The 12,986-nt window shown below is 39.3% G+C and overlaps 1 protein-coding gene across 2 annotated transcripts in view; it reads left to right on the top strand.

The window, feature by feature from the left end:
* The first annotated feature begins 10,388 nt into the window (after positions 1-10,388).
* Positions 10,389-12,986, top strand: part of LOC138961377 (receptor-type tyrosine-protein phosphatase beta-like) — an 81,940-nt gene continuing 79,342 nt past the window's right edge. Inside the window, exon 1 of one of the 2 annotated variants that reach the window (XM_070332991.1) lies at positions 10,389-10,639. In XM_070332991.1, coding sequence (XP_070189092.1) covers positions 10,589-10,639 — 51 coding nt within the window. In that variant the 5' untranslated portion in view covers positions 10,389-10,588. The remainder of the gene's footprint in view (positions 10,640-12,986) is intronic. The other variant, XM_070332990.1, reaches the window with a different exon arrangement.

The following is a 12,986-nucleotide window of genomic DNA, read 5'->3' as shown; positions in this document are numbered from 1 at the left end:
AACAGGCAGTGTGTGGGAAGAAAATAAAGATCTACACCAAGAAAAGTAACACATTTTATACCCTGAGTGCACCCATGCCTATTTCTTTGTAACCGATCGCAATATTCACACAATAGCTTGTGTCACACCATGTTGTAAATATCAGTCATGTGACCAGAGATGTGTAAATCATTCTTACTTAGTGTAGTTGTAAATATCAGTCATGTGACCAGAGATGTGTAAATCATTCTTCCTTAGTGTAGTTGTAAACAGTCATGTATTAGTGATATACTTCATAAGTATGTGAGACAGCCTTTTCTACTTGTGAGTGTGACGTATTTTTGCTTCCCTGACCTTAATGTTACACTCATGCTATGCCAAACAATCGTCCTTTTACTAAAGCTGATGAACTTCCTCCCCAAGATTTCTTAATATAACATTCAAGGGCACATATACACGGTGTGTGTCACTATTACTCAAACTGGCCAAAATGACTTAGTGTGTCTTCCCAAGGCGAAATGACTGTGGATCTCAAATGTTAAATTGTAAATATCAGTACTTTTTGAATTATTTCTTCCACATTCGTTTCCAACAAGAATTGAAAAGCTAATAGTTGTTGGGTTCTCATTTATCTTTTGTGAACAATTTTAAACAGCTAGATAGTAAAACGTTTGTCATAATACGAAAAAAGTACCGTCAATTGGCCTAAAAAAAACTCACTTGGTTCAGTTTTCAGTGAGACTAAAGAGTAAGACAGTGAAAAATGTTTTTGCCACAGGGATTGAATCACACATTTTCGTGATTTATCATATGTAGGTTTACTGCTGTAAAACTACCCGTTGATTGCACCAACAGATTATTTCATGGGATGACCACAGAAAAGTAGAGTTTTATCTATTTTAAGTCAAAACCTGAATGGTATTTGGGAGTCAAAGTGATAGAATACCGTGTGCACACTGTTAATCTTAAACGTATATAAGCAGGGAGTAATATTGCTTTATCATTTAGTAAAACGTCACTAATATATGTTTCAATCGCTTTGTATCTTTTTTCCTAAAGCAACCTGTCTTCTAGAAGAATTGTGCCAAGGAGACACATGCTCCTGCTATAATCGGCATTGTCCTATAGTGTGGCTCTTAATTTCACAAGCTCAAAAAATTAACATTTGTATGTTTATATTTTAGAAATATTGTCATTTTCCTGAAAACTTTTGAATTGATTTGATTGATTACTTCTGTACAGCATGAGTCTTCCTATTTTTATTGCATATCTTTTCTCAAAACAAAAACACATTGTTTTTTTCCGATGATACTTTATAGTTTGTGTGCAGAGGTCTTTTTTGTTGGTTTTGAAAAAAAAAATATTGATCAAATTAACGGGAATCAAAAAAGCGAGAACATATCTTGTAACTTACTACCTTCTTGTTGTGTGTTCTGTCTACCCTACACGGCAACTGGCGTGCCTCTGAGAAACGGATTACAAACATACAGAAGTGTTATGATTTTTAATTTGGTGTTTTGTGATCGAAGGCATCGATTTCATTCCATGTGGGGTATCTATGCAAAAAGGCTTCCTCCCTCACTTCTTCCCTGCCCCAATGTAGCCTTTTAAAACGTGATTAAGTGCTTATGCTGCTTTCCCGAGACATTTTTGCGATCAATTTCGAATTGTTTTTTGTTTTTATAGAACCCATTTAAGTTAAGTCCCTCTGGCGGCTCTACATCAAATCTCTCACAGACCAATTGTCATTAGAAAAGTCAAAATTTTAATTTTATTCGGAATACAGAGGGAGCTAAGTGTTCAAAACACAAGACATTAGTGAGTGAGAGTTACCTCGTCTGTCGTGGAATGATGTGCTTGGTAACACGACAAGGCACAAAGAAAATTATAAGCTTTCAGAACCAGACATGATTGTGTTGTTAAAATACTACTCTTGGTGAAAGAGCGATGACAAGTACGCTGTTTTTAGATTGTGGTTTCTTGAACAGATGGACGTTTCCATTGATCTGTGAGACTTTTTTTTAAACCAACTGGAGATTACTGAAACATAATAGTTTTTTTTAATTTTGAAAGAAAATGTGCTGGGTGTTGTTGATACGTAACGTTCCATCGTGTTTCGTGAACTTGTTTGTGAAGGAATACAATTGTCTCAATGAAAATGCATAATGTTTTACGTGAAAATGTGTATGTCTCGGGAAAGCTTGCAAGGGAATTGTCCCGATCAAAAAGGGGATTGGGTTTGAATCCAAAGTGTTTCAATTTTGAGATGAAATGAATACAATATTTGGTGTTTTCCTTCTTGTCTTCTTGAAATATAATTGACATTGTGATAAATGCAATAATAACTGCAAGATAATGTTTGATAATTTATGCTTGTTGAAACCGTAATCAAATATTTACAAAGGAGACATTTTGTATTAAAACATACCATAACGGAAGTTGTAGTATTTTGTGTGACATCTCTCTCTCTCTCTCTCTCTCTCTCTCTCTCTCTCTCTCTCTCTCTCTCTCTCTCTCTCTCTCTCTCTCTCTCTCTCTCTCTCTCTCTCTCTCTCTCTCTCTAATCTCATGACAACTGAAATGGGCCTTTGGCTGTCTGAAGAAAAACATCAGCCTTTATCAAGAAGTAAATATTTTACAATATATTCCAATACTGGGGATCGAGAAAGATGAGGGTGTGTGTGTGTGTGCGTGTGTATGAAGAGCAAGTCACAAAACAACTACTGAACATATCTTTATTCGGGGTCCTGATTTGGCCGTTATGGTCCGCTGGACCCAAAAAGCAACAACTATCATATCATATCTTTATTCAACTTTGCAAGCAAATGTTCCCAGACTATATACCCCCCAAAAAACTAAATAAATTACTTTGATGATTTTATTAGTTTAATCGGCATTGTGGCGACCACATTTGTCAATCAAAATCTTTGAATATTTGGTCAACATTCTCTGACCCGGTCCAGACTATGGCATTGCATTTCAGATCAGAACATTAAACATCAAACAACTAATTTGTTAATTAACATTATGCCTAAAATTGAGACTGCTACGGTATATTGATATTTGTGTGTGTGCATTCCATGCTTTATTAGTTCCTGAATCTAACAATATATACGTATGGTGTGCCTGGCATACAAATGTGCTCAGCTTTGCCTCGGCCGAAGTGTTGCTGCTGGCCAAGCAATTACTATAGTCTCGGTAAAACCAAAGTGCAGTGTGTTCAGTTTTTTTCTGTCGGGAATCTAAATAAGGCTTTTAATATTGTCTCAATCAATCAATCAATATGAGGCTTATATCGCGCGTATTCCGTGGGTACAGTTCTAAGCGCAGGGATTTATTTTTTTATTTTTTAAATTTTTTTATTTTATGCAATTTATATCGCGCACATATTCAGGGCGCAGGGATTTTTATTTATGCCGTGTGAGGTGGAATTTTTCTTACACAATACATCATGCATTCACATCGGCCAGCAGATCGCAACCATTTCGGCGCATATCCTACTTTTCACGGCCTATTATACCAAGTCACACGGGTATTTTGGTGGACATTTTTATCTATGCCTATACAATTTTGCCAGGAAAGACCCTTTTGTCAATTGTGGGATCTTTAACGTGCACACCCCAATGTAGTGTACACGAAGGGACCTCGGTTTTTCGTCTCATCCGAAAGACTAGCACTTGAACCCACCACCTAGGTTAGGAAAGGGGGGAGAAAATTGCTAACGCCCTGACCCAGGGTCGAACTCGCAACCTCTCGCTTCCGAGCGCAAGTGCGTTACCAATCGGCCACCCAGTTTATATATTGTTTATACAAGCATGGCACGTTTCAAAGTATTTGCTCTGTTTGCACAGTCCATAATACCTTTTTGTCTCAAATAAACCCAGGCAGAGAGAACACTGGCCAGGGAAAATAACAGAGAGTTAAAAGCGTCCGAATGTAACAGGTTTGTACAAATGCAATTTAAAAACAAACACATTGCTTGATATGCACATGCACAGTGAAACAAAATCTTTTGATACCAGGCAGCGAGCCCATTGGCAATAAAATTTCAAAAACAGCATGAAAGGTTCCAATGTAAAATATGTTCAGTAATATATTTGCTCAGCATGCAGGCTCAGCAGAGGGAGGGCACATGTTCCCCACGTAATTAAAGTTAGCAGACAGCGAAAAGAGTGTAAGTGTTAAAAATATGTTTCACAAAAATGGGTCCATGCACAATTCCTAATTTTCTGTTGCCGCAAAAAGCCCAGGCAGACAGGGCATTGACCAGAGAACTTGACGGGCAATAGGAGCTGGGATAAGTATAAAGGTAAAAAAAAGTTTCATAAAAGAATTAAACTCACAAAGCCCATGACACCCTTTTCTCCCAAACAAACAGGGCCCATACAGAGATATGTGCATATTCTGCCAAAAACGCAGTTTTGGCGCAGGGGGTATGTTACAAATAAACGTCGTATACTTCGTTTCGGCAAACAAATATTTGTAAATTATACATTAATAATAATAATAATTGTCAGTAAGTACTGGTGTCACATGACTGATGTGAACCAGTTGATTGGCTAATGGCGATGCGCTAAAACTGTTAGCGCACTCTTGGAGTGCGCTAACTTTTCCACAGAGCGTATTCTTACGCCCTTTGCCTAAGCAAGACTGTGCTCTCATCCTCAGAATTAATTACTGACATGTAGCTTATATTCTCCACAATACCAAATGACCATAAATTCCCTGCTTCTCAATTAAAGCAGAAGTGGTTTTTTTTCTGACAGATTGCATGTGCCTGTGCCAGTGATCTAAAAATAGAAGCCGCTGTGTTTCATCTAATTTTCGCCGACTTGCATAGATTCTTCTCATATGCCGTGTTAGTGGCATGTAGCTTATCATCCACATTACCAAATGATGAGTTAGTATAAAATTCCCTACCGCTAAAAGAAAACACAAGTGTTATTCCGATAACGTACCAGCTAGACCAGTTTGGAAGACTGACTCGATCGACTCTGTCATACGTAGCACTGACTACACTGAAATACGACTGCATCAGTTCAGTAAATGAATGGTTTCCGAATTATTATTTCAAGGCAAGAACAATCGTAATCGAAAACGTGTAGGGTTCAGAACGTTCTTACCATATATAAGACTAATTACCAGCCTGCCTCGTGCGTGCAGACTCATATCAGTGCAGACTGCATGCAGTGGTTTGATTGCCCTAGCAGACGACATAAACCCCGCTCAGCAAATTAACATGTTGGGCAAATGTGAACGAAAAAACGATGGGGATATAATACGTGTAGGGTTCAGAGCATTCTTACCGTTCATATTTAGTACCAGACTCCCCGATGAGTGAAGATACCACACGAGAAACATGCCACATTTATTTTGAAAATGTGCCGCTTTCCGTCGACCTTGGCAAGGGGAAAAACTCTGCACAGTCAATATGTCGAAGCTCGATGAAGGTTTCGAATCGCAAATTAAGAGCACAGTCCTTTCTCCGAGTTTAAATGAGGTCTCTATGAAAGATCATCACTTTTTAGCTTAACGATACACTGGAATTTACCAACAGAAATTAAAACAAGAGTTTGCGTGTGACGAAAGCACGACACACTTGAGACAGCCCACACAAAAGTAGATCCAGTGACACAAACCTGACCACACAGTTACGCCGATCCAAATGCGCGTTGCAAAATGTGCGTTTTGAATCTTCTTTTTTGTCTCTGGCGGTACTGACAATATCGTTATTGAAACAATCCCAGTGCACTAAGGGATTTATAGAGCAAATCTCGAAAATAATTATTGAACTCAGCGCTATGCGCTTCGTTCAATAATGAATTTTCTCGATTTGCTCTATAAATCCCTTAGTGCACTGGGATGTCTCAATAACTTAAATAATAATAATAATAATATGAGAATTTATAACGTGCACATATCTCACCACATGGCGACTCAAAGCTAAGGCTTTGTTCTATCAGGCGATATGCAAACAACATTCTTCCTATTGATAGTTTTAGACATTAACCTGCGAGGACTACATCGTGTTGAGAAATCAAAATATGTCATTCTTCTAAACGATAAGTGAAGACAATTCAGCCCCAGGTTAATATTGCAATCATAAATACACACACAAGTTGATTTTTCTTATGGATGGACTGACTTGGCATCCATATTGGTTAGTTACATTTGGCAGACACCAGCCATATGAAACAAAATTGAGTCAATGTGCATCAGCTGCAAAAAAGAAAAAAGGATCGACTGGGGAAAATAGCTGACATAAACACAGCCCAGGAAGAAGATAGTTTTGTCCTGCCGGATGTCATTTGATGCAGCATACAAAAGATGAAACTGTAATAAGGAAATACGTATTTGTTTAAACGGACATTGCCGTTTTCTAATTTTTCACTTCCGGATTTGCCTTATAATGTCGAATTATTTGGTTAAAATAAGTATTTTGCATTTCCGCCACCCTCTGCACCAGGCGCTCGCATCGTGCGAGCCCACGCGTGAGTCATCACGCCGTTTGAGGTGCTGGCGGGCCAGGACGAACCGGATGAGGGACTCGTTCCTCCCGATGGCTGTACGACTCTACAACCAGTCCTTGTGAATGTGACAGTATGCTAGATAGACTTGAGTGCTGTAAAATTTGACTGTGAGGACTATGGGTGATGTGAACTGTGATGTGAGGACTATGGGTGATGTGAACTGTGACTGCGGAAGGACAATGAGTGCTGTGAACTGTGACTTGGAGGACTATGGGTGATGTGTAGTAGGTGTGAGCGATAGTAGAGTAGAGGACGTGTGATTGGCGGGGGGGGGGGGGGGGGTAAGAGTGAAATGTTGACGTCTGTTTACTTTGTATGATGGGGGGGGGGGGGGGGTTATGATGTAATGTAATGTATGATGATGTACTATGTGTTGATTGCGTATGTATGGGGGTTATGATGTAATGTATATGTATGATGATGTATTCTGTGTCGATTGTGAATGTATGGTGGGGTGGGGGGGTATGATGTAATTTAATGTACGATGATATATTTGGTGTTTGATAGTGTATGATTGTTTGTTAGTTGTAGATTATAGTACGATGTTTGATGTTGTAATGTTTGTGCGTGTGTTATAATGCAATATGTTCCCTTCATTGGCTTCCCGTGTCCGCTCGTATCAGATACAAGCTTGCTTGTATCTATTTCTCTGTCAAATTTGAAGATGGCCCTAAATACCTCAAGGAACTGCTCGTCACATATGACAATCCCTCTGACTACAACCTCCGCTCACGCGCTGACAGTCGCAAACTGGAAACTCTCGAGCGAAGCTTGCCTTCTTTTGGAAATCGCTCGTTTGCTTCTGCGGCTGCCATTGTCTGGAATTCTCTCCCTTCCTCCGTTCGCCATTCTGCTTCTAAGGACTCTTTCCGCAGTTCCCTTAAAACGCACCTTTTTCGCGAATCCTTGTAAATTGTCCTTGCCATCTTTATAGACTGTTAGAGGTGAAGTTAGATTTGTTGTTTGAATGTGTCTTTTTTTTTTTTTTTTTTTTTTTTTTTTTTTTTTTTAATAGTTGCTTCAGCTTTGATTGAGCTATAGGGTTCTGTATGAAATTTGCATTTAGTCTTTCCTTTTCTTGCTGAGTGTATGTACAGTCCAGAGAGGAGACGGACATGGTGTGAGCTTGTCCAGGGGGGTATATGAACATCTCAGTGGCAGGGGGATGGAAGCACTTGTTAATGAGTGGGAGTGTGTATGCGCGTGGTGTGCACGAGATGCACGTGAGTGATATTTGTAAATGTGTATTATTATAATATCATCTTTGTATTTATATTATTGAAATTGTTATATCTCGATGTACAGCGCTAAGAGCATAGTTAAATTTGTGAAGCGGCGCTATATAAGCTATCTTTATTATTATTATTATTATTATGATGTAATGTGTGATGATGTATTCGGTGTTTGATAGTGGATGTATGCTTGTTAGTTGTAGATCTAGTACGATGTTTGAGGCTGTAATGTTTGTGCGGGTGTCATATGTAGCCGTACGAGGGTTCCAGTGTGTGAGTTGTGCATGGCCGGGCGCTAGAGTGCTGCATGAATGAGTAAGTGCATGTGGAGTTGTATGGCTGGGTGAATTGTGGGTTGCGTACGTCCGAGGGGCACATGTAGCCTGTGTGTCTGAAGTAGTGGGTATGTGTGCGTAAGGGTGTGTTGATATTGAACTTCAGTTGTTGCTTTGTAAATGTCTATGTATCAGTATATTATGTCTTGCCACACACATGCCAAATTTCCTTGTATTGATGAGGACAATAACATTTCTTGTATCTTGTATCTTGTATTTTGCATTTCATAAAACTCGTGTTTAATATATGTTGATTTGTTTTAACAACAAAAATAATCTTTAATGAAGCTGTATTCACCTGTTTATTAAAGGTAACCGTTTTAGACTTTTGACATGCAGTTTCGTTATGTACAAAATGTCTGTTTGCACCCTACCCCTCTGAAAAACATGACCGAAAAAGACTTATATATCATTAGAAAGAGGCTCATACACTGCTATGACGACCATTGTATGTGAAACTCTAAGTGTTACAAACTGCTTACACGCTTTCAATTTAAGTGAAAGACGCCCAGTGTGCAAAACAACATGGACTGCCAACCATCCAGCTGCCCAACGAGCCTGGTGCACTTAACATGTGAAGTGGTTACGTCATCGTAAGACTCTGTTTTTGTTTACAGATTGGTCCCGCCTCTTCTTGGATCCTGATGATGGACGCATCAGAGTCTGAAAGCGTGGTAGAGAGCGCTTTACAGATGTTGCTGTTCTAATGAAATCGTTTGATGGGGGCTCTGTGATGGTCCGTGAGAGAGATCACCTTACGTCGTGGGACATCTCACTACCAATTAGTGGGATATTGACTAGTGATTGCTGCCGGGATAAGATTTTGCTGTTTTTCGTTGTAAGAAAATTAATACTACTGGTGTGAATTTGCAATAAGAGGGTTGTCTTGAGGAACACGTTCTAGCGTTGGTTTTGCTGGCATGTTTGTAGTGAGATTTTCAGGAGACAGTCCTAAATTCTTCAATAAAACAATACAGAAAAATGTCCATCATTTAACCTTGTCATTGCTGTATGGCATGCGTTTGAAAATGTGATCCTTAATTTTTATTTTTTTTTAAGGGTATAGGTGTAACAGCACACAATAGGCAAAAATGTAGATCAATCCTAGCTGCCTTCTTGTAACTTGAGTGCTCCCTCCCTCAACACACCCCACCACCACCACCACCACCACCACCACCTCCACCACCTACGTACAGCCAGTAAAATATCCTCCACGAATATGTCTTCCTTTGTGATGTACCTTATCTGGTTCATAGTTTACGACATTTTGAACATGACGAAAAATCACTTGCATCAGTGGGCGCGAATGAGTTGCGCTTCTTTCGCCGGGTACTGTACATGTCTCACGATATCATTATTCAAGTGAAGTTGTGTTTAAACCAAGGGATGGTCCTATCTTATGTACTGTACATGTCTCACGATATCATTATTCAAGTGAAGTTGTGTTTAAACCAAGGGATGGTCCTATCTTATGTACTGTACATGTCTCACGATATCATTATTCAAGTGAAGTTGTGTTTAAACCAAGGGATGGTCCTATCTTATGTACTGTACATGTCTCACGATATCATTATTCAAGTGAAGTTGTGTTTAAACCAAGGGATGGTCCTATCTTATGTACTGTACATGTCTCACGATATCATTATTCAAGTGAAGTTGTGTTTAAACCAAGGGATGGTCCTATCTTATGTACTGTACATGTCTCACGATATCATTATTCAAGTGAAGTTGTGTTTAAACCAAGGGATGGTCCTATCTTATGTACTGTACATGTCTCACGATATCATTATTCAAGTGAAGTTGTGTTTAAACCAAGGGATGGTCCTATCTTATGTACTGTACATGTCTCACGATATCATTATTCAAGTGAAGTTGTGTTTAAACCAAGGGATGGTCCTATCTTATGTACTGTACATGTCTCACGATATCATTATTCAAGTGAAGTTGTGTTTAAACCAAGGGATGGTCCTATCTTATGTACTGTACATGTCTCACGATATCATTATTCAAGTGAAGTTGTGTTTAAACCAAGGGATGGTCCTATCTTATGTACTGTACATGTCTCACGATATCATTATTCAAGTGAAGTTGTGTTTAAACCAAGGGATGGTCCTATCTTATGTACTGTACATGTCTCACGATATCATTATTCAAGTGAAGTTGTGTTTAAACCAAGGGATGGTCCTATCTTATGTACTGTACATGTCTCACGATATCATTATTCTGACTTCCTCCTCATGCATACGGGTCCAGAAGAGTACAATACTTAGTTTGCATGTTTCATAGAGGAAATAGTTTGACAGGATTTTATATTGCACCTTCTCACAGGAGCTACGTCAGTGCAGCTAACAGCGGGGTAGCAGAAAAGGGTGTTGTCCATTGAACGAGGTCTGGTTACCTTCTTGCCTGATATCTGTGGAATTTACTACCGTGTTGAAAACAGCTCTGCCATTTTACCTGACCCACAGCTGCGAACCGAATGCAAAATCAGTAGCACCATTTGTCACCTGACATGGAGAGACCGGGTGTACCTGGACACCTGTGGGTACTGCTGCTGATTCCGGTAAGTAATTGAAGTCGATTTAGACAATCAAGTGATGTACAGCCGGCGAGTTTTTTAAATGCTAATGTTTTGAGTAGTAGTCTCTTATGACACCCTAAATTTCGCGATAGAAGCTATTGGAGGCCATATCTAAAAACAGATTGTTTTGTACGAGCTAGGATGTTGTTGGAGAATGTATTGTGATGTATATTTAAAACATGACCTCACTCAAATGTCGTGTCTGTCTGTCTGTCTGTATGTATGTATGTCTCTCTCTCTCTCTCTCTCTGTCTCTGTCTCTCTGTCTCTCTGTCTCTCTCTCTCTCTCTGACCTCCTTTTGTTGGTAAACTTTTTAACTTTTTAATTTTTAATTTTTCAATTTTATCATTGTGTGTCTGTGCGTCCCAAGGACAGATTGTAAGAAAAGGCGTAGCCTTAAATCTTAATCCTTGTTAAATAAAGTTCAATTCAATTCAATTCAATTCTCTCTTTCTCTTTCTCTCTCTCTCTCTCTCTCTCTCTCTTTCTCTCTTTATCTCTCTCTTTCTCTCTCTCTTTCTCTCTCTGTCTCTCTTTCTCTCTCTCTGTCTCTGTCTCTCCCTCTCTGTCTCTCTCTCTCTGTCTCTCTCTCTCTCTTTCTCTCTCTCTGTCTTTTCTGTCTCTCTGTCTCTCTCTCTGTCTCTCTTTCTCTCTTTGTCTCTCTGCCTCTTTCTGTCTGTCTCTCTGTCTCTCTCTCTGTCTCTCTCTCTCTTTGTCTCTCTCTCTGTCTGTCTCTGTTTCTCTCTTTCTCTTTCTCTCTGTCTCTCTCTCTGTCTCTCTGTCTTGTCTGTCTCTCTCTCTCTCTCTCTCTCTCTCTCTCTCTCTCTCTCTCTCTCTCTCTCTCTCTCTCTCTCTCTCTCTCTCTCTCCGATTGTCTGACTGTGTGTCTGCCTGTGTGCTTGTCTGTCTGTATCCCCCCCTTACTGCAGGGATTAGTCTTGGTGAAAAAATGCAATGCGTTCTGTGAGTTCGACAGATTGACTAAATGTAGTATGTTTGCCTTACGCGACTTGTTTTATTTATTTGTTATGCCTGGTTTTTTTTTCCGTCGCATCTCAAACCTCAATGTTGCAAGAAAAGTGTCAAGTTACATCGTTTTATACATGTTTCTTATTGCGAAGTGTGTTAACAAAAAGCCAGTATTTCTGTATGAAGGTTAAAGAGTGCGATTAGAAATGTATATAAAAGTGTTCACGGAGGAATCTAAACAAAAGAAGACCCCTTTTGCGTGAGGACACGTCAACAAACGGGAATATAAGACAATCAGTAATTATCCTGGTGAAAACTTCTTCTTTTTATATTTAGTCAAGTTTTGACTAAATATTTTAACATCGAGGGGGAATCGAAACGAGGGTCGTGGTGTATGTGTGTGCGTGTGTGCGTGCGTGCGTGCGTGTAGAGCGATTCAGACCAAACTACTGGACCGATCTTTATGAAATTTGACATGAGAGTTCCTGGGTATGATATCCCCGAACGTTTTTTTCATTTTTTTTATAAATGTCTTTGATGACGTCATATCCGGCTTTTCGTGAAAGTTGAGGCGGCACTGTCACGCCCTCATTTTTCAACCAAATTGGTTGAAATTTTGGTCAAGTAATCTTCGACAAAGCCCGGACTTCGGTATTGCATTTCAGCTTGGTGGCTTAAAAGTTAATTAATGACTTTGGTCATTAAAAATCTGAAAATTGTAAAAAAAAATAACAATTTATAAAACGATCCAAATTGACGTTTATCTTATTCTCCATCATTTGCTGATTCCAAAAACGTATAAATATGTTATATTCGGATTAAACACAAGCTCTGAAAATTAAATATATAAAAATTATTATCAAAATTATTATCCAAATCAATTTAAAAACACTTTCATCTTATTCCTTGTCGGTTCCTGATTCCAAAAACATATAGATATGATATGTTTGGATTAAAAACACGCTCAGAAAGTTAAAACAAAGAGAGGTACAGAAAAGCGTGCTATCCTTCTTAGCGCAACTACTACCCCGCTCTTCTTGTCAATTTCACTGCCTTTGCCATGAGCGGTGGACTGACGATGCTACGAGTATACGGTCTTGCTGAAAAATGGCATTGCGTTCAGTTTCATTCTGTGAGTTCGACAGCTACTTGACTAAATATTGTATTTTCGCCTTACGCGACTTGTTATTATTCTTTGTTCATGACCTGGGCTGAAACTCTAACGCTCACTCATGCTTTTTGCACGAGTGGGTTTTTACGTTTATGACCGTTCTTACCTCACCACAGGTGAGAACCGAATCGCGCACTCAGCGGAGTCTACGGACAAAGGTGACATCGCCGGTAGCGGCGTCAACGTCA

The sequence above is a fragment of the Littorina saxatilis genome, linkage group LG3 (assembly GCF_037325665.1).
Source record: "Littorina saxatilis isolate snail1 linkage group LG3, US_GU_Lsax_2.0, whole genome shotgun sequence".
Taxonomy (NCBI): domain Eukaryota; kingdom Metazoa; phylum Mollusca; class Gastropoda; order Littorinimorpha; family Littorinidae; genus Littorina; species Littorina saxatilis.
This window is presented reverse-complemented; position numbering and strand designations above follow the sequence as displayed.